Source organism: Emys orbicularis, chromosome 8 (assembly GCF_028017835.1).
Source record: "Emys orbicularis isolate rEmyOrb1 chromosome 8, rEmyOrb1.hap1, whole genome shotgun sequence".
Lineage (NCBI taxonomy): Eukaryota > Metazoa > Chordata > Testudines > Emydidae > Emys > Emys orbicularis.
Window position 1 is genome coordinate 29266717 of NC_088690.1, and position 27766 is coordinate 29294482.

A 27766-nucleotide genomic window follows, 5' to 3' on the forward strand; every position below is an offset into this window, starting at 1 on the left:
ATGGCTACCAAGACTACAAATGTAAAAATGAATAGACAAGATGAAAGACCAAAAGAGGAGAATAGACAGGGAAGAGAAATGAGAGAGAAAATGGATGGGGAAAAAAGAGAAACAGCAACTATTGTCTCAGGAAAAGGTGAGAAGGAACAGAGGGACAAGACACTCCCTGGTGCTTAATCCTTCCAACACCAATAAAACAGGTGTAAGATATAGCTGGAGTCCCTTTCCTTTATCTTCCTCTGTGACTGAACACACACTTGTATTCACACCAGACATGCCATCATAATAATCTTGTAATAAACCACCTGAGGCTCAGGGGTGGCACCAGCCTCTTCCAGGGAGGAGGGGAGCAGTTAACTGAGGTGGGCCTTAGCCTCCCCTCACCACGAGGCCTCTCCCCTCACAAGGCCCTGCCTCCTGGCAAAGCCAGGAGCTGGGCAGTAGTAAGAGCTGCTCAGGGAGCCCAGGCCTCTCTGGGGTGTCCCGGACCCTCCACCTTCCCTGGGGCGCACCCCGGGGAACGGGGATACAGGGCGGGAGCTTGCTCTCAGTCACCCCAGCCCCCTACCCAGAGCAGGTAGAGGATCTGGGGGCTCCCCACAGTGGCCCGGGCTCCCTGGACAGCTCTTACCACAGTCTGGCTCTGACTCCCAGCCTAGCCAGGGTGCGGGGCCTCAGAAGGAAGAGGAGGAGTAGGGGCAGGGCTCCTGCATGTGTCCCACTTTTGCCTTTTGAAAAGGCGGTCACCCTAGTTGGGAGCAACAGCAGCAAAGCATTGTGAGACACCCGGGTTGCAGGGCAGGTGGTGACACAACCCCTCACTGGTCTAGATTGCACCCCAGAATGTGATTTCCTCCTGCCTGTTCATTGCTGTTCCTTCAACACCTCTTCCCTTCTTCCCTGATTTACACCATGTGTCACTCCATTGAAGTAGCTGCACAGAGTGTAAATCAGAGTAGACGATCTTGGGCCCTGACCCAGCAACACATTATAAGCACATACTTAACTTTAAACATGGGAGCATCCTAAGCATCTAATTAACTTTGCTGGATCAGGGCCTTGGTGTATACGTTTGCACTCATTATGCACACCAGTTGAATGCCAGATTTGTGCAAGTTACACTACTGTATTCTTCACACGTTTTCTACTTGAGAAGTGCCTTACAAAACCACTGACATCTCTGCAGCCATTGGCTTTTAGCCAGCTCACTACACACACCTGCTTAGCAGCAGCACAACACTCAGCCAGCAGGGGACCTCAGGGAAGAGAGGGTGCCTCATGCTCCTCTACAGTGACCTCTTTGTCCAATTCAGAAACAGCAGTTTTTGATCCTGGCACATGTAATGGCATGTGTGGCTTGGGACATTAACATTCGTGAAGGCATGGTAGGGCAAGGCAACCAAAGTTAAAATCTCAAAACTGTGTGCTAAGGTAAGTAACAGATTCTATCCTAATGCAATTAAGGAATGATAATCAAACTACAGGAAAATAGGGAATTGAGGGGGAAATGCAGCCCTTTGTTGGCAAGTTAATGAATATTTAGAGCCAGAGAACAGATAGTTTGGAGGGGGATGAGAAAGCAGGTTGTGTGAATTAGGACTTTTTGTTTTGTTTTGTTGCTATTAATGATCTAAGAGATAATTATGGGCATTATGCAGGTAGACTGGCAATGGATTGGCCTAAATCTGTGCCACTTTCAAATTGCCATCTACATTCTAGCAAGAATTAATTTTAACAACAACAAAACCGCCAGATGATTTCTTCACTGTCAGATATTTTTCATCTTCTACAGCGTTGTGGAAGATTCTTATTAAGAAGGGGAATTTGGGATTTTTGCCTTCTTTTTAAGTTTGTATAAAATCTCTGAGCATTTTTGCTCTTCTTTGGTTAAACTCCTAATTTGTGGGTTGTCTCTCCTGTCTAACTGCAAGGAAATATAAGGAAAACCAATACGAAGATTTTAAATATCCAGTTGACACTCACACTCTCTCGCTCTCGCTCTCTCTCACATACACACTCACACACACACACACTCTCTCTCTCTCTCTCTCTCTCTCTCTCTCCCCAAAATCCTCTGTTCCTGGAGTCCCAGTCTGTCTTTCTTATCATAATTTATTCCATGATCATAAGTGTATTTTAAATAGTCATAGTAAAAGTAACTTTCACAGTGCTAATTTACTAGGTTGTTTACAAGCAAAGAGTAAATCAGGTTCCCTGCCCCTTTAATCAATGCTTTAAAAATTAATGCAGCATGGAGGAAGTCTCCTTCCCAACTAGTGAGTCTCAGAGGTAGGTCTGCATATTTTTATTGAGATCTCATAGTGACAGTAAAATCTAGACTGCTACTCTTGCTCTGGAGTTATGGACTACAGCTCCCAGCATGCCACACTACCTGACAGATTGTCTGTGATTGGCCAGAGCATCTTCTATTTGGAACTCTGCATGTGGGTGCAGCTGTATTGGAGGAAGGCAGCCTTTTGCTGGCTATGAAGAAAGGTAAGTGAGGTCTGCTGTGCACTTCAGAGGGAATGGGATTTTTTTAATATTCAGTTTCCTTCTTCTGACTCAGTTACTGCTGTATTCCTCCCCTAAGCAGCTTCCTTAAAAATGCATGCTTTGCCCTGAAGTATATTTAGAGCAACTTACAACAGTCCTGTGTGGAGAGCCAGGACTTGCTGCTGGATTGAAGATGAGCTCAAAAGGATCATGCATTATTTTTAAAAAGAAGAATAAAAGAGGGGATTATCACACTTTTAAGAGCTTACATTCCACACAGCTTAACACTAATTGTTTCATTCTTTCAAGAGAAGTTTGCCTAGCTAGTCCAGCAGAAAACTGAAGTTCCAAAGTGAAAGTGATTTGATTTTTTGTTTCACTTGATTTTCCCTTTGAACAAATTTGCTGACTTTTTCTCCCCCATGTCATTGCAAAAGAAAAGACATTTGGCTCTGTCTTGCTCTCCCAGATCTAAATTCCAGCATCTCTCTCTTCCACTAAAGGATTGCTGCACTTTGCTGCCATGCATGTGTGAGGTATTTGTTTTCTTGTACTGCAGATTCTTCCAGGAACATGGAAAGCTTCTCAGTAGAAAGCTGACGTTTGGATATTAATGTACAATATCTGCACTGATTTCTGAATGTTTGATCTTGCGCAGATAAAATAAACTTAGGGCCACCCACGGCTGACCCCATGACATGGAACTGAGAACTGCCTAGTTCACTTCATTCCCACTGTGGCCTGGAAAATACCTTTCACTAGTAACAGAAGCCAAACAGTCCAACAAGGCTCTATATCCGTCCCCTGCCTGCCCCCACCCTCTCCAGCAATATTTCCCCAAACAGTATCTCCTTGTTAATTGAATTAAGTTACCTCATAACAGATTTAAAAACAATAGAACTTGGGGATTAGGGCTTAGCATCAAACTCTTCCATAGGCCATTAATGTATTGGATTCATATCTCTGCTTTTAAAGGACTTTTAGGCAGAACACGTGTGCAGTGTGAACTTTATTTTAAATACTCTAAGGATTAATTGAACAGCATGATGGAAGGAATGAGAGGGTGTGAGGGAATAGCTGCCTGAACTTTGTATCCTCAAATGTCAGTTCATTACCAAAGTTAGAAACCAACTGATGCAGCAAATTCAAGATGTCCTCATTTAGAACTTGCTCACTTCTTGAGAAACAAAGAGAATTGCTTTGTGCAGCTAAACTGTCTAACAAACACGTATTTATGCCACATTTTCCAGTACATTAAGTGAGATGTGAAATGGCGGTGGGTTCCTTTGCTGTGTAACACTGCCCCATAAGTGTCTCTTACTCCATTTGATTTATCTGTGTGTATTTATTTATTCTAAATAAATTCTAAAAAAAACAAAAAAGCACGTACCACCACCACTTGCAGTGTCTTAACACAAAATTGTACTGTTTGAATGGTTTGTGTGTGCTTTTTTTATTTACCTGTCATTGCATAATGCAGGCAAAGTGAAATTGCCAGGGAAATGGACTTTAACCCTTGCGTACAATACTTTGGCCAAAACCACTAATACCACGTTTTCAGTGACTGGAGTGTTCATGAAGATGTCAGATTAATAGCCTGGAGACCAAAGTATGCCATCCACACAATATTTATGGCACAGATAACAGTAGTGCAAATTTTCCCCCTTACCACCCAGCCAGAGGGCATCAGGACTGCTCTGGAGAGACCATCTTTGGAATGGGAATTGAGCAGAGGTTCTTGATAGTCTTGACCTCTTTTTTGGATCAGCTACTTTACAGTTTGAGCAAAGTTGCTCCTAACAGAATTTACTGTTACTAAATACATTGCATTTGGTCGTAGGGGTGGGTGGGAAAGGTTTACACTGTCGAGGTCCCAAGAAGCAAATCACGAATCTTACACTGAATGTTAAGTGTATTACTCCCCTGTATAATGATTTGGGAGGATTTTCTGCTCTCCTTGCAGGAACTCTTTCCTGAAAAAGAAATTGCTAAAACTGGACCCTCTGAGATTCTTTCCAAGGGCAAGTATTGTTAGAGCCTCGGCAGCATATTTGTTCCTGCAGTATCTGAAATGTGCTTTCTCCTTATTTTCACTCAGGTTAAACTAGTTGGAAACTGCTCATGAATATTTAACAGTGTAAGCAGTTGTGAGGAAGCAGTTGTTTGATAAAAGAGGGTAGGGGGAAAGACTCATTAATTTCAAAAGAGTTGTGGCTCTTTTACAAGGCAGTTGTTAAGTGGATTCTGCAGCAGGAGACGTGTGATTTATAGCATTAAATAATTATGCTGAAGGTATTTAGCTAAAGTGAGCAGGCAGAGCACTGTGTCTTTAAAAAGTCAGCCATGAAACAGAAGGCAGTTGGTGCAGCTTGTATGTGGTTCCTAACGTCATGCTGGCTCTGAGCCAGCCTGATCTTATTTCACTGTGTCAAATTGTACCTCCTTATTGAATTCCTTTGCCAGCCTACTTTATGAAAGAAATCCTTGGGGGTTCTTTTGCTGTTCTTGATAAGCTTGTAAAAATGATTTGTTTTAGTTGCTTGTAGGTAGGTTTTTCTTTTTTACTTTTTTCCTAGAAAAATGACAATGTGGTGTAATGTTGCCTAGTGAATGATTTCTGAGATGCTTATAAAATGGTGAATGTGTGTAACTCAGTTTCCAAAATCTTTCCTTGTATACTGCAAAAAAAGAAAGCAACTCTCAACAGATCATCTCAGTAATTAAGAACTGCAAGTTTCTGTCTGTTTGTGTGTGCTGTAAATGAAAATACCACACACCTGCAGCTTTATTTCTTCTTTTAATCTTGTTTCACAGTATCAGGGAGAACATTTTGCGAATAGTATAATTGTTGCACTTGTCATTTTGCAGTAATCTCCTTAGATGGAGTGAGACGTGATTGGGGGGAATTGTATTAAATGATCTGATCTACAGTACAGAAAGAAACACCTTTTTGATTAGTTTGTAATAGTTGTATTTGGTGTTCTGCATCCTGTTAATTATATATTAAATATAGTAATGGTTTTTCAAAAGGTGTTTTTAAACGTTAATTTATATCCTAGATTTTTGTAAACTTTACATAGATGTAATGGTTTCCCATTCTTTTCTCCTTCAAAGGGCTCTGTGACATGTCATAGGCATCCATTAATGCCACAGCAAGAACATCTTGAATATTTAGTTAGTTACCCAGTGCTCTGTGAAACAGGAGTGAATTGCGGGGGGGCGGGGGGGAAGTCTTGGGTCACCTCTGCACTTCTCCCATGAACATAATAGTGGTGCAAAAATATGTACTGCGAAAATATCCCTGCACACTGCAGGGCGGGGGAAGAAGGGAGAATAAATTGGATTTTTTTCAATTTCACTCTAACTAGGAGTCCCCACTTCTCTCCTCTGCACTCACTACAGCTACTGAAGACACTTCACTATCTGAGGAAGGATAGTCATGTGGGAAAAGCACAGAAGTAGGCCTCAGCAGACATGGATTTAATTCCTGGTTCTGCCACAAACCTCCTGGGTAACCTTGGGTAAATAACCCAGCTCATCTGTGCCGAAGTTTCCCCACCTGTAAAATGGGGCACCGATACTTCCTTCCTCACAAGGATGTTGTGAGAATAAATTCTATACACATAGGTGAGATGCTAGAGTAATGGGAGGGGGCATAGAAAACCCTATAAATAAGTACTAGAAAGCACTTATTTTGGAAAAGGGTCAAATCGAATGTTCAGTTCCTGTCTGTAGACCAGAGAGCACCTCTGGAGTTTGCTCATCAGCTTTTCCTAGTTTATAAGATGTTACCAGCTTCTGAGGAAAGCAGGGTCCTGACTGCACTTTTTCTCTCCAAAGGGAAGGTGGTTTTGTGCAGGAGAACACTCATTTCTGTTACATTATATTTCTCTTTTGTATTTACTGATTATTAAACACAGTTTTTTCCCCCTCCTTATTGATTAGTTGCTGAACTTAAAGAAACCTCTACCCTCTCCATGCTGTCTGTTGACATGGAAAACAAGGAGAATGGCTCGCTGGATGTCAAAAAGTAAGTGAATTCCTGGGGAATGTTATATGTAGACAAAAACCAAAATTTCTTTAAATTCTTCCATTAGTTTTAATGGTTGAGGGTGGAGGGAACTGGTGTATTTATTGGTTTGCAAGCTTTCCCCATTTGCAGTTGTCTTTATTGCATTCCAGCTGGGAAACAGAGGTCACAGACATTACATTGGTTAAAGGGGGCATCCTGCTGTCGTCTTTTCAACCATGACTGTTATGGAATTCCTTTCTGCACTCTGCATGTGGAAAACAAACATAAAGCAAATATGCACCGTGTACCTGATTATGTCAAGTTCATAATGGTCTGTGGGGGAAAATGCTTTGTTCTTCTTTGAGTAACTGTCCCTATGGGTACTCCACTCCAGGTGCGTGTGTGCCCGTGCACTTTCGATTGGAAATTTTTCATCAGCAGTGCCCATGGATCTGCACCTGTTCCCTCCCCATCCCGATGCTCTGGTCCAGAGGTGTATAGGGAGGGGCTGACCTGTCACTGCTCCAGTTCCTTCTCAGCCCATTGCGGCTTGAGTCGGAATATCACAGTGTTCGCTTGCTAGCCTTAATCCGGCTTGCTTGTTTTCTTCTTTTATTTTTTAGTATTTTCTTTATTTACTTTGCTGTTTTCTTATTTTAATTTCTAGCACAAAATTCTGCTTTCTGGGGCGGGGGATCATCCCACACTTCTTTTGTTTGTGGTCAGGGCCTCCATCACCCTTGGCCTCTGCTGGTTTGTGGCCCTTATTCCTATGTAGGTTATACCCAAAATCCCAAGCTACAAACCCTGCCAGACCTGCCACAGGTCTTTTCCCCTCAGCGACGGGCATTCCAGCTGCCTCGGCGCATCTTACATCCCATCAAAGGATAAGGTGGTCTTCAGCTTCAAGAGCAGATCCAAGAAGCTAAGGGAGGACAGATTGAAACTACTTCTTAAGGAGGGCTCCTTGAGCTTTGGGCTTTGAAACCCCCCCTCCTCCTCCAGTACATCAGCATCAGCCTCTCAGGGTGCTCTAGCTTCTTTGGTTCTGGCTCTGATAAACACAGACCAAGGGGCAGCTTCAGAGGCTTCAAAGCCTTCTAAAAATGATAGCTACCATTCTCCTGACAGGGAACCTGAAAGAAAGGCAAAGTCACCCCAAAGTCCAGAGAGCAGGGAAACCCCGCATCCCAGTATGGGTACTGCCAAGGCTTCCACCTCTTCCAGTATCAACATGCTAGTACCACCGAAAAGACTTCCAGCAGACATACTGAGGAGTCTATCGGCAAGCATCCTAGTGCAGCACCATCATGGATACCTGGATTGGAGCCCTCCAAACACAGATTCCTCTTGGTCCCTGCTCTGGTACTGTCTTCCTTAGGTCCTAAAGACTGCCCATCCAAGACTCCATCATCTTCCCATTCCAGCTTCCCTCTCCCCTAGGTATATCCCAAGGACGAGACCCCAGGAACCAGTTGGTGGTTGTCCCATCAATCTTGGCAGGACCTCACCATAGTGAGCTTGTGAACCCTGGGGCCCTGTGATGGGGCACGTTTCCCATACTCGTCCTGAAGGAGTTAATGTAGTCCAGAGGGGCCAATTAACCTATTAGGCTGCAAGCTGGGGGGATAGTTAGGCTGAAAGGAAAGCCTTAATTACAGTAAGCTCACCTATGTAGGAACAGGTGGGGCTTCTATGAAGCCAGGGAGCTGATAACAGATAGGGGCTGCAAGAAGTAGTCTGCAGTCACTCCCGTTGGGAAGGGAGGCATGTTTGGAGCTATAGAATTTAGTTTGCAGTTACTCCCTGGGAGGAAGGAATTTGGGTGGCAAAGCCAGATTGGGGGAGCCAGAAGGTGTAAGAAAGGCACAGGGAAAAGACAGCAAGGTTCAGGATGTTGCAGACCTTGGCTGCTGATTAGAGAGTCCCTGAGCTGGAACCTGGAATAGAGGCAGGCCTGGGTTCCCCTACCAGCCACTAGGGGAGTGACACCATTGGGGCAGTGAATGAGAAGACTTCCTGAGACTGTAAGGAAAAACTTTGATACCCTGGAACGGGAGGACTATAGGGACCAGGCTGGTGGGCCAAGCCATGAAGGCAGAGCACCCTGAGTAGCACCTGGAAGAGAGAGTGGCAGCAGGGTGTTCAGCGAGCAGCAGAAGGGGGCCTTGGACCTGAAAAGAGCTAATCCCCAGAGCAGCCAGGAGGAGGCACCTCAAGCGGTGAGTAGAACACACCGTGGCAGACCCCTTATCGTGATCAGCTGTACAGACTGCTGTCACGCAATGGGACTCACCAGAGCAACAGCCACTGGTACCTAAGGACCCTCTTCCCCAGCCAGACCCTCCTGGGGCACAAGAATTAAGGTCAGAGGAGGAGGTATCTCCATCAGTGAAGTCCTCCTCCTCAACAGATAGGGCTGTTATGCCCCCTCCATCATCCTATGCAGATGACTTCAAGACCTTCCAAGAGCTAATGAAGAGAATATCAGAGGCCCTGCAGATCCCCTTGGAGTAGATATAGGAACCTCGGCACCCCCTGGTTTGCATACCTCCCCTCGAGAAAAGATTGCCTTGCCTAGCAATGATGCTCTACTGTTGCCAGCCTGTCCAATATGACAAACTCTAGTGATCATCCTGCCTACCTGCAAGAGGGCTAACAAAAATTACTAAGTACCAGCCAAGCGTTCAGAGTATCTTTTTCTCCCATCCCATCCCAAACTCTCTAGTGGTCAACACTGTTAACAAAAAAAAAAAATAGTACTGGTCCAGATGGACCCTTCACGATAAAGAGCTCAAACCCCTCACCTTCTCAGCCGCAAGAGATATTCCTCAGCTAGCAGCAACTGTACCTTCATTAGATCCAGAGGAATTGTTTGTTGCCCTCAACTTCCAAGATGCGTATTTCCATATGGCTAGTAATCCAGCTCACTGATGAGTCTTATGGTTTGTTGTGGGCAACAACCATTGCCAGCACTGGGTTCTTCCCTTTGGCCTTTTAGCCAGCAAGAGAGTCTTCACAAAAGTCCTCTTGGTCATCACAGTCCATCTTCGACAAATGGGAATCATCATCCTCCCCTATCTGGATGACTCGCTCTTCAAGGGTTGCTCCTTCCTCTAGGTACAGTCAGCAACCAACAAGGGCCTACCCTTCTTCCACTCTCTGGGCCTTCATCTCAATTCTGAAAAGTCTGCCTTGATACCTGTCCACACATAGACTGCGTTGGAGCCACTCTAGACTGCAGCTGCCAGAGCATACCTGCCCCCCAGACAGGTTCCCCACAAAGTCACTCTCATTGCTACACTACATCAGATCCCCCAAACCACAGCAAGCCCTTCAACTTTTGGGACAGAGGGCAGCTTGTGACACTCCATGCAAGATTGGACTTTTGGTGTCTTCAAACCTGACTCAAATCTGTCTACACTCCCAACAAGCACAAGCTGTCTGTTCCTCATAGAGTCCTCAACTCTCTCAACTGGTTGAGAGACCCCCCATAAGCTCTATGTGGGAGTTCCATTCTTGCTCTGACCTCCCACAAAGATCATCACTACTTGCCTCCATGTTAAGTATGGGTACCCACTTTCAGCACTGCACAGCTCAAGGCAAATGGACTCTTGCTCCAATCAGCATCCTCGAACTCAGAGCAGTTTGATATGCTTGCTAACGCTGCCTACCCAAGATCAAAGATTCTCTGAGTCAAAGTAATGACAGTCTACAGAGCGGTCTATTTACCATGTAAATTGCCAAGGAGGAGCAAGATCCAGAGCCTGGTGCATCGCCCACCACATAGACATCGGAGCCATTTATCTTACAGGCCAACTGAATTCAGCCCTGAATTTTCACCCAAAATGTGTGTTCTGCACTGTACAGCCCTCTCCTGGACAGTTCAGATATCTTAGGTCTGTTGCCCCTGTAAGGGAATCAATATCCAACCGTTTGTTACTTTAAATGGAGAGTTACCCACACAATTCAGTTTAAACACAACACTGGATTAGTTTTGATTAAACAATAAAACAAGTTCATTTAACTACAAAGGCATTTTAAGTGACTACAAGTTCCAGGCATTAAAGTCAGAAATGGTTACAACAGAAATAAAGATAAAGCGCTTTCTAATGCTAAAATTTAACAAACCAGACTTGGTCAAGGTGAAATCCGTACCACATGTTCCCAGGAACGTTGCTGACCGAATTCTCAGGCCAGGATCTGCTCCCAAAGGCTGTTTCTTTTGTTGTCTTAGGTGAAAGAGAGAAAGTCGAATAGGAGGAGATACCTTGGGGTGGTTTTGCCCCTCACTTTACTGTTCAGTCCCCTTTTGAAATGGATTTTCCTGAGGGTTACCACTAGATAAAGTTCACTCCTGCTGTGAGGCTGCAGTCATGGAGTGTTGAGGTGAAAGAGGTTTCATACTGTTGTTTGCTGTTCATGCTGTTGTTTGTTTGTTCTTTTTGTTCCTGCCCCCTTCCTTGCCAATAAATGGCCACTTGAGAGGTTTTTGCCCACCAGCTTTGATGACATTTGGCTAGAGGTGTCATTTTGTCCTTTGTCTTTGAGAAACTGGTTTACCCAGACTTATCTGCTAAACACGCTTCAGACCTCATTTCAGGTTATGTTTATGACTTTACATAGAATGTTACTACAAACATTTCACCATGATATTATTGACCAGTGAGTTATTAGTTTTCAAATGATACCTCACAAGGCGTATTATGTACACAGATTATTACAGTAGTGTGTAGGGTGTGACTACAGTGGTGCCTTTGGTCACCCCTACACTATTTGGGTAATTGGGAGTATGTTCTAGTCAGAAAACCACCACTGAAACCTTACCTGCAAAAGTGGAAGCGTTTCCAATCCTGGTGCGCAGAGCAGCCACTCTGCACTCTGAGTCTCTCCACATGTACATACATGATCACTGGCTAAATTTAAAAACTATGGGCCTGTCTCTGAGCTCCAGTAAGGTCCACCTAGCTGCCATTACAACTTTCTGCCCACCAGTCCAGGGGTGTCTAGTATTCACACATCTTCCTGCTGCCAGGTTTATTAAGGGCTTCTCTAACCATTTTTATAACATACAAAAACCTACTACACCTTGGAACCTTAATCTACTTCTCACTGCCTTGAGAAAACCCTCATTTGAATCCATGTGGAGCTGTTCCCTTGTTCAGTTACCTCATTCCTCACAGTCATTGTGACGTTCCCTTGGTGTTATCTGGACCGGTGATCTGCTAGGTCACTGCAGTCCTGGACTCTGGGAGCCAGCCTTACTCTGCTCTGCTGTGAGAACCCCCACTCCTGGCCTGTTCACACACAGCCTCTGGCATGTAAACTGCTTGGATTGTGCAACCAAATGACACTAGCCAATATCTCCAGTCCCAGACACAACCCTAGGAACCTCCGTCGTGCAGTGTCCAGTTATACCTGCTGGATGCTGCAAGCTTATATGAGTTCATCAATTTAACAAAGAAATTGATATGTACCAGGCTTGTTATCCCAAGTAGAGTCTCTGACATGCTTCAAACCAAACACACTGCTTCAGGTAGAATAAACAAACAAATTTATTAACTACAAAAGATAGATTTTAAGTGATTATAAGTCAAAGCACAACAAGTCAGATTTGGTCAAATGAAATAAAAGCAAAATGCATTCTAAGCTGATCTTAACGCTTATCTTACAAACTTAGATGCTGGCTGGTTGCCCTGAGCCAAGCTCTCCCCTTTGATCAGCGTTTCAGTCGCTTGGTGGTGATGTCTGTAGATGGAGGTGGAAGAGAGAGGAAGAGCATGGCAAACGACTCTCCCTTTTATCATGTTCTTTCTTCCCTCTTGGCTTTGCGCCCCCCCCCCTTCAGGGTCAGGTGAGCATTACCTCATCGTAGTCCCTGACTGACCAAGGGAAGGGGGATGACTCACTCGAGAGTCCAACAGATCCTTTGTTGCTGCCTTGGCCAGTGTCCTTTGTTCCTGTGAGGCTGGGCTGGGTTTGTCCCATACTTGTCCTGATGAGGTGTGAACTGCCCCTCTGTTCCTGGAGAGTTTTGCCTGGGCTTGTTTTAAGCCATGAGGACACATTTTTAGCCTCATAACTATATACATGAAATTACAACCTATAACATTACTATAACAACAAAGCTCAGTGTATCATGAGCCTTCCGAAGACACCTGACATGACAAACTTTGCATTGGATACCACACAATCCTATTATAAGAATGAACATGGGGATGCAGGGTGTTCCCCCGAGGTACAGAGTGTCACAGTCATTAGCTGGCCAGAAGGGTAGGGGAACTAGGTGTACTTGTGGCTGATCCACTGTACACGGTATTCTACCAGGACAAGGCAACCTGATGTCCCCATTCTTGTTTCTTACCTAAGGTTTCATTAGACTTCCACATAAACAAAGACATTCAGTTACCACTTTTCTACCCAAAACTTCATGCCTCATGGGAGGAAACCAGTCTTCACATTTTGGACATGGGAGGAGCTCTTGCCTTTTATCCTGAGTAGGAGTAACCTGTTCAGAGCTTCTCCCAGAGTTTGTCACCTTATCAGAGAGAGTGACGGGATGTTCGATTTCCACCCAAACACTATCTAAATGGGTTTCAGGATGCATTTTAGCATGTTACAAAGCTTTGGAAATGCCTCCCCACCTAGGGTCACTGCCTATTCCACTAGGGCATAATCCACTTCTATCGCCCTACTTAAGAATTTACCCATCACAGACATTTGCAAGGGCACCACCTGGTCACCTGTGTGCACCTTTTCCCGGCACTGTGCTATTGTGTATGCTCCTAGGGTAGATGCAGCCATTGGCCAGGCTGTTCTCCAATCTGTAGTGAATCCGCTGCCTCAGGAGCATAAATCCTATTGACAGTATATGTTCCTAAATCCCTTTTGAAAATGAAATTCAGGCTCCTAAATCATTTAGGTGTTGCACTGCTGAGCACAGCAATGCCTACCTACCTTTAAAATTCTGGGCCTTAATCTTTGCAGTTCATTGCACTTTTCTTTTCTTATTTATGTTTGCTGTTCGCATGACCAGTCATATAGAGCTTTCATGAATTTATGTTTGTCCAAATGCTGAGAGTAAGCATCTAAAGTTGCAGTTACACAGCACCTTCCATCCTTACAACCAGGGATTAACAAAGGAGATAGCATGAGGGGAGCTCCTCCTCTGTTGAGGGGGTGAGAACTGCTCAGACAGGGGATCAGAAGAGGGGTAGTTGGCAGGCCAGGTACCTGCCTGGGGCTTCCAGGCTTCCTGCCAGTGGGTGGCACAGCAGCCTGATGGGAGAAGTGTCCCAGCTGGGAGGCACCTATCCACCTGTTCCAAAGAGAGTTCTGTTCCCCTGCTGGCTTCTCCTCCCATCCAGAGATGATGACAGATGGAGATGATACATACATTTGGTGCAATGTCTTGTCTGAAATAACATATTTCCAACTTTCCTGTTTAAAAACCTCCAGGACCTGCTATTTTTATTCCTTTTGACATCCATGCAGGTTCTTCACCCTGGTCAAATCTAAATAGTGGCACTGGGTGGGACCAATAAGCTGCGTGCATGCGTGTACACACGCAGACACATACTTTGGCTCGGTTGGCTGCAGGCCTGCTGCTTGGGGACATAAACTGCTTTCACACACATTCCTTCTCATTTCCCCCGAAGGAAATAGACTGCACGGTGATGGGCACGATATAAAACCAGGTAGATAAATTCGATAAATGGTTCCTAATCTCTTCCCACATGCTGCATCTCATCACTACAAGATGATGATGCAACATCTTATTACCATGTAACATCAAGACCTTTGATGATAGCTATCAAAACTGGTGAGCTTCCCCTCCTATTTAGATCTACTTTAAGCACTGGTTACAGCACAGCAATATGCATTTATGCAGTAACTATACATGGATCATACCATGTATGTCCATTTGGAAACCACCCTCAATTAGAAGCCTCACCTTTGCCATAGGTGTTGCAGGGGGAAAGTAATCAAAACAAGGACAGCTTATATTTAATTATTTTCCCTTTTGGCTCAAATGGTAGAGGCTCAGCTGATAATTGAAGGTGGCTATTTAAAGCTGGTGGGTAATGTAATTAAATTGAACAGAAGCTGTGGTTTCTAAGTGAATGTATACAGCATGTGTGTGCTTATGTACAAAATAAGCATTTGGCACTATGTTAGAGGTTATAAATAGCTTTAGTAAAAGCTGTTTTTCAAGATGCTGCTGTATCTTTCCAGACCTTTCTGCTTCCACCACATGATGGCAATAAAGGCACAACACACAGACCGTGGTGAAAAGCAAACAGGCCACAACTTTATTTGTAATCAGTGCATCTGGTACCAGGCAATTCAACCTGTCAGGTCATAAAACGCCAGCCCCTTTAAGGTTTTAAGGCACCCTGTGTGCCGGACATAAACACGTATTTATGGCTTAAGCTATGATTCTCACACATTCCCTTTCCTTGTCATAGGGTACGTCTACACTTACCTCGGGGTCCGGCGGCAGGCAATCGATGTTCTGGGATCGATTTATCGCGTCTTGTCTAAGTCTCTGGGCCAGATTTCTGACCTGGGACACATGCATGCAAATCCCAGTGGTTACAATGAGATCTTGGGCCACGTATCTAAAGGTTGAATTTTGGCTTCTAATTATTTATATTCATATTCAAAATATGTATTATAAAGACCTTTGGCTGTGGCTCTGTTTCTCTCTTGGGAACCCCTTTAATTGTTTGAGACCATGGAAGCGTTTCGCCTGATTTCAGAAATATATCACTTGTCTAGACGCGATAAATCGATCCCGGATCAATCCCGGAAGTGCTCGCCGTCGACGCCGGTACTCCAGCTCGGCGAGAGGAGTACGCGGCATCGACGGGGGAGCCTGCCTGCAGCGTCTGGACCCGCGGTAAGTTCGGACTAAGGTACTTCGAATTCAGCTACGTTATTAACGTAGCTGAATTTGTGTACCTTAGTCCGAAGTGGGGGGTTAGTGTGGACCAGGCCTAAAGAATTGAGCTTTGCACAATAATTAAGCAATGAGGAAGCTGTTCAATCCACAGTCTGGGAGCCAAGAAAGGTTAGAAATCCAGCCAGTCTCAACTGGATTCTGCCACACTCCTTCCAAGCTTTAAGTTCTGTAGTTTTTGAAACCACCTCTCACTTGAGGTCCAGCAAGATGCTGCTACTTGTGAGGCAGAAGCCTGCATTTATTGGGACAAGTTAATCACTAGTGTAGCTGGTTAACGTATTTATACCTGGCGTGAGTCTTGACCATTGTGCATAAATATTCCTTTACTGTAAGAGCAATAGCATGGAGAACTAAAACCTAAAAATAAAATGTTTTAAAACACGCCTTGAAGCACAATAAGCTTAAAATTAAAATGTATTTGTTAGTAAACAAAATTTTAGTAGGCATTTTTGCACATTAAATCTTTTGTTTGCTATATAGAAAGAATATTGAAAATTAAGCACTTTTAAAATTCACAATACTTTTTTAATGCTCAATTTTTATTTTAAGTGGCGCGATGATGCAGATTGTAAGTGTGATGTGAGAGGCATATTCTGCACCTTGGGGAAAATGCAGAGATTTATGTAAAAATCTTAAACTAAAATGCATTCTGTATTTAAGAGAAATACTACAAGTATTCTGCAGTACTCATCCCAGTTAGCAAATCCTTTGCTTGCAGCGAATAGTATCTTACTCCACAAGTAGCCCCATTGAAATCAGTGGGTCTGTTTGAAGGGCTCTCAGCCTGGCCCTTAACTTAGTGTGGTTTTTGGGCTACTGCTGTGGAATGCTTTTGTATTATATTTAATGAGTGACAGAAAATGTTTTAAAGGGGCTAAAATGCTAATGTACAAGCAATGTTACCATGCAACTTCAAAGATCCAGAATTCTGTTGTCGCATACAAATATAGATCCCAGGAGTCAGAGGAGAAGCAACAGCCAATCACACAACTGGGAGACCCCCAAAGCGCTCAGTGAAGTTTGAGCCACCATCTCCAATTCTGCCCCTGTTCTTTGTGGCTGGTCAAAAGCAGTTAGGAGACTGTGGACCCTGTGCTGACAGAGATAATCACCGCCTCTTTCCATGAAATCGATCTTCCTGCCACTCTGAAATGCACAGTGGTCTAGCGTTGCTGCCTGACTAAGCCCGGGCAAGATGGAAGCGGTGATAGTGGGAAGAAGAACCTTTGGAAGAATAGGCCAAAATCAACCTCCTGAGCAATCAATCACCTGGTGCTCAGCATGCTGTTTTGACTCTGTCCAATACTGTCCACAATCTGCAACTTGAATCCTGACTGTCAAGGCCCAAAATTGACTTGGCCTTTGCTATTTTAGGGATCACATAGATCCCTAAGACCACAAGCAACCACTATAGTCATCAGGAATGGTGGAGCCCTGCTGCTACTACCCTGATATAGATATAGATATCTAGACAGATACTCTTGCTGTGGTAAGCTAAGACTCATTGGGGCAGGGACTAGACCTTCTCAGCAGCAGGAACTCCCTTCCATCACAGTGATCCTGAACCACACGAGTTTTGAGGTCAGATGCAAGATTCACCACCTGGGCATTGCTTTCCCTATTAGCAATCCAAACATAGCTCAGTATAGACAGATGCAGGAAGAGACGAGAGAAGGAAAAGTGAAGCAAGAGAATTAATTTTTAAAATTTCTAAATCCACTCCAATAGATAGTACAGTCTTCTTGAGTACTTGTATGCTCACATAAGCTTTGATAGCCTTTGCATTCCGTAGTGACGAGTGAATTATAAATACATAGATATGCATATATGTGCTGTGCACCTGGGATTAGACTCCAGGGCTAAAGATTGCCCAAAGATGAAAGATATTGTAAATGTCCTTGTCTTTCATGTTCAAACTAAAGGAAGCTAGAGCAGTAAGTCTCTGGGCCAGATTTCTGACCTGGGACACATGCATGCAAATCCCAGTGGTTACAATGAGATCTTGGGCCATGTATCTAAAGGCTGAATTTTGGCTTCCAATTATTTATATTCATATTCAAAATATGTATTATAAAGACCTTTGGCTGTGGCTCTGTTTCTCTCTTGGGAACCCCTTTAATCGTTTGAGACCATGGAAGCGTTTCGCCTGATTTCAGAAATATATATATAAATTAGTTCTTGTTATTTCCTCATTGATGCTACAACTGAGCCATTGACAGGGATGGCACAGTTAAAATGGAGAATATCTGTGGCTGAACTTCTTTTGTACATTGAAAGCTATAGCTGTAGAAGCATTTTATAAAAGCAGGTGTTTCCTGTGAGTGACTACTTGCTGTTCATCTCCTGAAATTACTGGATGAAAGCCAGAGTCAAGCTAGTTATGTGCAGGTTTTATTAACAACTTGCAGAGCCAAAAAGGTTATCTGAGATAAGAAGGTAGGTTAAGGATAAGCAATGCTATCTGGAATCACTCTGAATTAATAACTAATGGGTAACATTCTGAATGATTTGTTGTTTCTGATGCTGCTGAAAGCAATTGGCTGAGGTCAGCCACAGAAAGGAATCAATTCTGACTGTGTTTAACAGATGTTTTCTAGGATTCTTAGCTGATTAGAAAATCCATAGATTTGTTAAGTCTTAAAGGCAATGTTGAAAGACTTGGATAATGGGAGCATGTAGAGTGTTTAACGGTGCAGATGCATCCCTGATTCATAAGAGTTTATGTATATATTCCACTGGGGATATGCACATTGGCAAAATACTGAAATCATCTGAACAGAGTTTGGTAGGAGAAAACAAATAGCAGACAAAGTCTTGGGAGACTGGTGTTCAGGACCGGCTCTAGGATTTTTGCCGCCCAAAGCAAACACAATTTTGGCCGCCCCCCCCCCCCCCGTTTTTTAATTACTCCACCCTTGGCCCCGCCTCAACTCCGCCCCTTCCCCAAATCCCCAGCCCTGCCTCCCCCCAGGCTCTCAAGCCTAGGAGGGAGGAGGAGAAGCAGCGCCCGCGCCGTGGCCACTCGGAGTCTCCCCCTCCCTCCCAGGCTTGAGAGCCTGGGAGGGAGGGGGAGACTCCGAGTGGCCGCGGCGCGGGCGCCGCTTCTCCCCCTCCCTCCCAGGCTCTCAAGTCTGGGAGGGGGGGGAGCAGCGGCGCGCGAAACGGCTGCTCGGGATCTCCCCCTCCCTCCCAGGTTTGAGAGCCTGGGAGGGAGGGGGAGAAGCGGCGCCCTAAACGGCTGTTTCGCGCGCCTTGGCCGCTCGGGATCTCCCCCTCCCTCCCAGGCAGCAGCAACGGAGGTGAGCTAGGGCGGCCGCGGCACATTTTTAGGGGCGGCATTCTGGCGCCGGCCATGCCGCCCCTAAAAATGTGCCGCCCCAAACACCAGCTTGTTTTGCTGGTGCCTAGAGCCAGCCCTGCTGGTGTTCAATCCCAAACTTGGTACGTCTTGTGCTCCAAGGCCAGTAGGGGACTGGGGAGAGCTGTGAAGGCAGCATGTTCAGCCCTTACATGAGGAGGAGTCTCTATTGACCCCGTCTGGCCAATTTGAGGACTAGCAGTAATGTATTCTCAAGGGAGAGGTATCCCACCTTTCTCTGGTGTCCTTGACACTGGGTCTTTGAAGTGGGGAAGAATGTGAGTGACTGTCATTTCTTTAAGAGCGTCCTGGAGGATGCCTTCCTCTGGGGGAAGGAGTACGTGGGTTGCACACACAGAAGCAGCATACAATATGCACACACATAGTGATTACCTGTCTACATTTGCATTTTGTAGTTCAGTAGAGAATGGGAGACCTCCTGACCCTGCTGACTGGGCTGTCACTGATGTCGTAAATTACTTCAGAACAGCAGGATTTGAAGAACAAGCCAGTGCTTTTCAAGAACAGGTAAATCGGATTGGATTGACTGTCACTGCCCTTTGACTCCTCACATTTTCATTATACGGGCTGGTTGTACAAAGGTTAGTGCATGGTAAGTCTCCTAGAAAGGGAACATTCTGGGTGGCAACCACTGGGATTATTATCTTTAAACAATATCCTCATTTTACAGGACATGCACTGTAGCTGGAGGAAGGCTGCTCTTGTGATCTAAGCATTAGACTGGGACCTGAAGAATCTGAGCTCTATTCCTGGCTTGGCCACAGCCCTTTCTGTGTGATCTCAGGAAAGTCACTTAAACACTCTGTGCCTAAGCTTCACCATATGTAAAATGGGAATAGTACTTCCCTACCTCTTAAGTTCAGTTGCGTGCTGCTTTGTTGCCTGGGAGTCTTGCTCTCTTGGCTTGAGGAAAGGTTCCTTGATTAAAGTCATTACAAGTAATCAGGAAACAGAGAAATTGAATGTAGGGGGGAAAGCAGTAGGCTTCTTGCATAGCAACAGCACATTGCTCTGCTACATGAACATAAGAACGGCCATACTGGGTCAGACCAAAGGTCCATCTAGCCCAGTATTCTGTCTTCCACAGTGGCCGATGCCAGGTGCCCCAGAGGGAACAGAATAGGTAATCAAGTGATCCGTCCACTGTCGCCCATTCCCAGTTTCTGGCAAACAGAGGCTAGGGACAACCATCCCTGCCCATCCTGGTTAATAGCCAGTGATGGACCTATCCTCTAGTTCCTTTTTGAACTCTGTTATAGTCTTGGCCTTCACAACATCCTCTGGCAAAGAGATCAGCAGATTGACTGTGCGTTGTGTGAAGAAATACTTCTTTTTGTTTGTTTTAAACCTGCTGCCTATTAATTTCATTTGGTGACCCCTAGTTCTTATGTTATCAGAAGAAATAAATAATACTTCCTTATTTACTTTCTCCACACCAGTCATGATTTTATAGACCTCTATCATATCACCCATTCGTTATCTCTTTTCTAAGCTGAAAAGTCCCAATCTTATTAATCTCTCCTCATACGGAAGCTACTCCTCATACTCCTAATAATTTTCTTTGCCCTTTTCTGAACCTTTTCCAAGTCCAATATATCTTTTTTGCAACGGGGCGACCATATCTGCACGCAGTATTCAAGATGTGGGCGTACCATGGATTTATATAGAGGCAATATGATATTTTCTGTCTTATTATTTATCTCTTTCTTAATGATTCCCAACATTCTGTTTGCTTTTTTGACTGCCTCTGCACATAGACTGCCTCTGCACATGTGCCACTATCCACAATGATTCCAAGATCTCTTTCTTGAGTGGTAACAGCTAATTTAGACCCCATCATTTTATAAGTATAGTTGGGATTATGCTTTCCACTGTGCATTACTTTGCATTTATCAACGTTGAATTTCATCTGCCATTTTGTTGCCCAATCATACAGTTTTGTGAGATCCCTTTGTAGCTCTTCGCAGTCTGCTTTGGACTGAACTATCTTGAGTAGTTTTGTATCTTCTACAAATTTTTCCACCTCACTCTTTATCCTTTTGTCCACATCATTTATGAATATATTGAGTAATACTGGACCCAGTACCAACCCATGGAGGACACCACTATTTACCTCTCTCCTTTCTGAAAACTGACCATTTATTCCTACCCTTTGTTTCCTACCTTTTAACCTTTTAACTGATCCATGAGAGGATCTTCCCTCTTATCCCATGATAGCTTACTTTGCTTTAGAGCCTTTGGTGACGGACCTTGTCAAAGGATTTCTGAAAATCTAAGTACACTATATCCATTGGATCCCCCCTTGTCCACATGCTTGTTGACCCCCTCAAAGAATTCTAGTAGATTGGTGAGGCATGATTTCCCTTTTCAAAAACCATGTTGACTCTTCCCCAACAAATCATGTTCATCTATGTGTCTGACAATTCTGTTCTTTACTATAGTTTCAACCAGTTTACTTGGTACTGAAGTCAGGCTTACCGGCCTGTAATTGCCTTGAGAAAGATGTTGGATCTTCACTAGTTGGGCTGCTGGAGAGGAAGCACAAGACACTGGTATGCTTTTTATCTCAGGGGAAACAAGGTGATGGCTGGAACAGCCTACTCCTACAGCATTTCTGCCATCTGAGTAGAAGCAGTGAAGCCAAAGGTGACACTTCCCCCTTGGATGAAAGGTTCCACAGTAGCTGTCTTGATGTGACAGGGAAGGATCAGTGAAGAAGAATCAATGAAAAAGGTAGCCAGGGACTGATCACTCAGTAAGCTGTTAATGCAATATGGATCCTTTCTCCTACAGGTCACTGTTTCATGGTTCAGTACTGACAAAAGTCACAAGGACCTAAAGTCCATGTGGAATGAGTTTGGTGTATCTTGTATCGAGTGGACAAGCATTCACATAACCATCATCATCATTACTGGTATTGACTGACACACTTGCTGGCAGTCTGTCAGCTGTGAGGTTAATGACTGAATGGATCACTGAAACTGGGCTACTTGCACACAGCTGAGGAGCAGCAGTGGGGCAGTGAAGGGAAATTTGCATTAGAACTGCCCATGATGTGCCTGCCTCTTTTGTAGCAAGAGACCATACATCTCCAGGTCTGTTAGTCTGGCACCGTTCCTGATCACTGAGACCCAAATGTTCAAACTTGGGTGCTCAAAGTTAGGCACCAAAATTCATATTTAGGCACCTAGATAATTGCCCTGATTTTCCAGAATGCTGAGCAGTCATAACACAGGGTCAGTGACATCTGTGGGTGCGTAGTACTTCTGGAGATGAGGCCTTAGTGCACCCAAGTTTGAACACCTGGGCCAAAATGTCTTTTAACAAAAGAACAAATAAATAACAATGTCTTCGTCTGTGAAAATCTTCTCTCCATAATGAAGATATGGGAATGTACCTACTTGGAAACAGTTTTATTTTTATTCTCTGCATCCTTCGAGGGGAAGTTTTTCTTAAAAGCTGCTTATTTCATTTAGTTCAGGATTTGATAAATTACAAAATATTGGCCAGATAGAAATTATAGCTGTAAAAATTGCATAGTAATAATCTCTTCCTGACATTCTATTTTCTTTGCTTGATTTTTACAATTTTTGCAAAATTAATGTTTTTTGCAGCTGATAAGAACAATTTTGAAGGGGAGGATAGAGATCTGGAATCTTTTTATATATGTAACATATGTATATGTAACATATATATAAATAAACCATATTTTTTAAAAATCATACAATTCAGCAACCATCTTTTTAATTTGGCTTAAAAGATATATTTATAGCATGCATGTTTTAGCAAATATTTAACAGATTTCAGGACCTGTAGGTTGCCTCTTTGCCTGTTACATTCTGATGTACCTGAAATCTTTGCACTAAAAGACTTTGGTCATTTAATGGCGATGGTTCTAAACTTTGATACAAAACTTCTGTCTCTCACCCCACCCATCCATCCTTTCAGCACCTCCATAAGGCGTTTCAAACGTTGCAGCTCTAAACTTTTCCTCTCACAGACAAGAAGCCTATCAAAATTCCGTTCTAGCCTTCTTTATTTGGCATAGAGCCGCCCAGTGCTAAAATGAAATGCAGGCTTTCCACAAAAAAAAAGTGGCATTCAAAAAGGAATAAAATTAGCTTCTTGCTATTGAATTAATCTAACTGACCTTAAAGCCTGAGAAATGAAGTCCCAGCTGATGATGATTTATCAGTGCAGCCTGGGGACTAAATTTAGTTTCATTCTTGTGGAATAAACCCTTGTTTTGGGTAATTCTCTGGAAGGGCTCGAGGAGCCTCTTTCTACAGCTGCTGCTAACTGTTCAGCATATTTTACATTTAAAGATGAGTAATCGGACAGACAAGATTTGACTGAGTCTGTTACTTCTCTAAACCATCAAGAACATCACCTGTGACTCCTTTCCACCACCCCACGAAGGGTGGATTTATGATTAAGAAAGAGACAGTCTGAGGAGTCAGGGGCTCTGGCTTTTCTTCCTCTGACAGACGTGCCTGGGTGAGTTCAGTCAAGAATCTTACTCTCTGTGTGCCTCCGTTGCCTTGTCAGTAATGCAGCAAGAAAAATTGCCAACTTTACTGCACTCTTGTGAGGCTGACTCTCAAGAATATCTGCAGAGCTTCTGAGATCACCTGATGGAAGGCAGTATAGACGTGCTAAGTGCTGTTTTTATTATGATGAAGGTAGGACAGCTGCTGTGGTTTTGGGAGGAAAGCTGCTAGTTCAGGTTCCATTTATCTCTGTGTGTTTCTGTTAATTGTTGGATCTCTAAGGGTCCTCAGATCTTTATCATCAGGAACCCAGCTATGGCAACACAGAGGGATCCCTAGCTGTGCTGGCATTGGCTGCTGCCCCCAGCTATCCTCTGTGAAATTGCACCAGGAGTTAATGCTATCTCAGGACTTTCCACCCTACTTATGTACTCGCCTGAGGGCAAGAATGGGCAGGCATGCATATAATGTGGCTCTCTCCCCACACCCCTATCCCCACACACTTGCAGGGGGAAAGTGACTGTGTGTGTGGAGGGAAGCGTCCCACATAACCCCTTGCCTTACCTTTGCCATGGAAAATTGTTCTCCACTGTACTGCTTCCATTAAGTAGAGGGAACACCTGGGCCATTCTTTTGTATAGTGGTTGGCTACAACATATGTATTAGGGAATTGTTGGAAAATGTGATTGCTTGCTTTGTTCTTGAATCCCACCTTTTGCATAATAGTAACTGAGTCCACACTTTTTTGTAAGGGATGTATAATACATCTCTGAATACTTGCCCATAAAATACACTGATAAATGGCTCCAAGCTGTTTTAAAACCTGAACATGTCTTACAGATGAGGAAAAAGATCTGAGGAAGATCTCTGTGAATCTCAAAAGCCTATCTCTTCTACCAACAGAAGTTGGTCCAATAAAAGATATTACCTCACCCCCCTTGTCTCTCTCAGATGAGGAAAAAGACATTTTTTTAAAAACTGTATATTGTGAATACTAGTGTAAATGGTTAATTATAAGGTGATTATACTTCTGCTGGTATTATTAAATCTTAATATCTCTCTCATTTCAGTGGATGTAAGTCGATTTTAGTGGAAGAAATTACTATAAAAAAGTGAAAATAGCAAATTAGCAGGGAACGGGTTGCTGTAACTGTGAGAGAGTTGAGGATAGAGGGGAATTAGAGAAGCAGGAAGATGCAAAATACTGAGACAGAAAATATGAGCCATAAACATTCTGAACAATTGGCTCAAAGAGCAAGACACTAAAATAGACTGCAACACATTGCAAGGCTGAATTCGAAGAGCTTTGCTAGTATGCCTGCATTGCTTCAGCAGATGAAAACACAAGTCCTGACAATGCAGCTGGTGTGTGTGGGTGACTTGATGCATGTAACCCTTTGCCACATGTTTCAACTTTGTATATTTAACAGAGAAAGCAAAACTTTCAGTGCCAGCTACCAAAACCAATAATATTCATGTCTGTCATGTAGCCAGAGGGTTATATTTCAATAATGCTAAATTCGACTCTTCATAACCACTGTCACAGCACCTTAAGCAATGAGATTGCAGTATGCAAATGAACTAAAGTCCTCAGCATGGTTATTAGCTGACTTATCTCTGATGTCACAATCCCCACTCCAACAAAGGCCTCTTCATAGCTATCCTGAAAGCAGACTGTTGGTTGGAAAATAGCTAGTTTTCCATGTCTCTCTCTAACGAAGATACCTTAACAAAAACATGGAGGAGCACAGAGAGACATTTTGTAAATCACTTTAATATAAACATGTTTTCCTTTTAAAAAATTTCTGATATTACTCAACCATATTAAACTTGAGGGACAGAGAGAGTGCCGAGAGGAATTAGAGTTTCACTGGATTGCCAATGGTTGCTGAGGACAGAGACTGAATTTTGCTGCTGAGAACATCTTGACAAGATGGTGAATTATTATGACATTCTAGGTATTCAAAGAAATGCCTCTGCAGATGACATTAAAAAGGCATACCGAAAACTGGCATTGAAGGTGCACCCTGATAAAAACCCAGAGAACAGAGAGGCAGCAGAGAGGAAATTCATACAAGTCTCTAAGGCATATGAGGTTTTATCTGATGCCAAAAAACGGGATGTCTATGACATGTCTAGTGAAGGAGGTATAAGTGGAAAAGACAGAAGAGGTAGAGATGAAGGTGGAGGGAAAGGTAGAGAGAAAGGCAGGGGTGGGAGTCACTTTGATACTGAATTCCCATTCAATAGCCCCCACACAGATGTGTTGAGAGGAATGGACTCCTTTACAGTGAAACTCTGGGATGATCTACTTGATGGGATTTCTGGCATTCGGCGAGGACTCCATGGAAGAAGAAGCAGACGTGGTGAAGGATACTCTGTCTCTATTGCTGGAGTGTCTCCTATTTCAGGGACTGGATTTACTTCATTTGGTTCCCAGCGAGTTGGGGGCTGCTCTTCATCCTCCATCACGTCACTGAACAACAGTGGGAAAGGCAACTTCAAATCAGTCATAACGACCAGCAAAATAGTTAATGGCATCAAAATCACTACCAAGAGAATTGTGATGAATGGAGAAGAAAGAGTAGACACCATTATTGACCATTAAAATTCTCAACAATTGGTAAGAGGCAGCTACTATACTTGGATAATGCGATATTGAAAACACACATTTATCAGAAATATTAAATTATGATGAGCTTCATTTGAGGGATTAACCAGAGTAATGAGGCTGTGGGGGAAGTTTCAACCAAAATCTACTTTTCATTTGCTGCAGCCTAATTGAAAATATTTATAAACAGTTCTTCCAAAGTTATTGTATGTGGGTGCCATAGACTTGTCAGTTAATTCTTGGGCTATCATTAATGCATATATTTTGTCTATAAAATTGTTGTGAATTCTCTGTGGACTTTGCATTTATTAATAGTTATCCAAAGTGAAGAATGATCAGAGTTCAGGCCAATCAATACTTACACTAGCATGAATCTTATGTTTTTCCTTTTGTTTGAATTGTGAACCCAATGGCTAATATGCTCTGAAGTTAACATTCTCAGGACAAACTTTGTTCATTTCAATTAGTAAGGAAAAATGTGTAGTACTGGAAGATGTAAATACAAAATAACATTGCATTTCTGGTGGGTCGTTTTCTGTATAGGCAAATAGCAATGAGTATAGGGAGTGAACTGGGTCTAAGTTATTTGCTAACAAGTTCTAAATCACTAAATGCTGTTGTTTTTGTGGAAAAAAGAACATAAAACAGTGTAGGCAAACTGTGTAAAGCTATAAACTTCTCTGGGACTTGCTGACCTCAGAAAGCACTCCAGCTACACCATGTGATGCCAGAAAGGTATTGCTCTTGACACTTCTTTGATGCATGTATAGAGCCTTGTAGGTGTAGCTTGCGTTCTGTGGATTGTGCCACACAGTATCATTGCAGTCAGGGCTTAATTTGTAATGAAAGAGGTGCCAGGGCTCCAGCAATTTATTTACATTCATAACTGATGCAGCAAGCCCAGAGGTGCTGGCGCTCAGCCCTAGCAAGCCTTGGCACAAATTAAGCACTGCCTGCAGTATTGTGAGGGGAAGGATGGTCTTGTGATGAAAGCACAGCACTGGGACTCGAGGGGTGTGGATTCTGTTCCTGGCTCTGTGACCTTAGAGAAGTCACTTAGAGGCAAATTTTTAAAAGTGGCCTCAGATTTTGGGGTGGGATTTTCAAAAGCGCCACAGTGACATACACTCTAAATAGACCGGGCAGACAAAGCAAGGGAGAAAGGAAATATTATTACCTTCTTTTAAAAGGCAGGGAACTGCGGCACAGAGAGATCAAGTGACTTGCCAAAGGTCATACAAAACAGTCTATGGTAGAGCTGAAACTTGAACTCAGATCTTCTGCACCACAGGTCACTGCATTAGCCACAAGACCACCCTTCCTCCTGTACCTAATAATTAAAACATTTACCAGCATCTGTGAATTTGAAACAAATAACTGGGAAAAATTTCAAATGCGGATGCTTCTAGCTAGACACCGGAATAAATAGCGTGATTTCTAGAGGTGCTGAAGTCAATAGATGCTGCAGAGGGTGAGCACTTTTGAAAATCGGCCCATCAGCAGATGTCGTCATTTGTTTACAGATGTTTACAGTTTATGAAAAAATAGAGCATAGTATTTCTGTTTTTCATGAATGATCCTCTTTAGTATACTCTTGTCTGTTGAGAATAGTTTTGTAATCTTTTAGATGTGTACGTTACCCTTAATTACTCGTTAATTCTTTTTCTAGGAAATTGACGGCAAATCATTGCTACTGATGACAAGAAATGATGTATTGACTGGACTTGCGTTAAAACTGGGGCCAGCTCTGAAAATCTATGAATATCACGTAAAGCCTCTACAGACACAACATCTAAAGAACAATTCTTTATAG

At 43.4% G+C, this 27766-nt stretch overlaps 2 protein-coding genes across 2 annotated transcripts; both read left to right on the top strand.

Annotated features, from left to right (window-relative positions):
* Positions 1–27766, top strand: SAMD13 (sterile alpha motif domain containing 13). The gene is made up of 4 exons (XM_065409322.1): positions 1–136; positions 6442–6526; positions 19248–19359; positions 27623–27766. The coding sequence occupies exons 1-4, from the start codon at positions 1–3 to the stop codon at positions 27764–27766; spliced, it is 477 nt and encodes a 158-aa protein (XP_065265394.1).
* On the top strand, positions 25276–25950 carry LOC135882982 (dnaJ homolog subfamily B member 6-like). Its single transcript, XM_065410004.1, has one exon. The coding sequence runs from the start codon at positions 25276–25278 to the stop codon at positions 25948–25950; it is 675 nt and encodes a 224-aa protein (XP_065266076.1).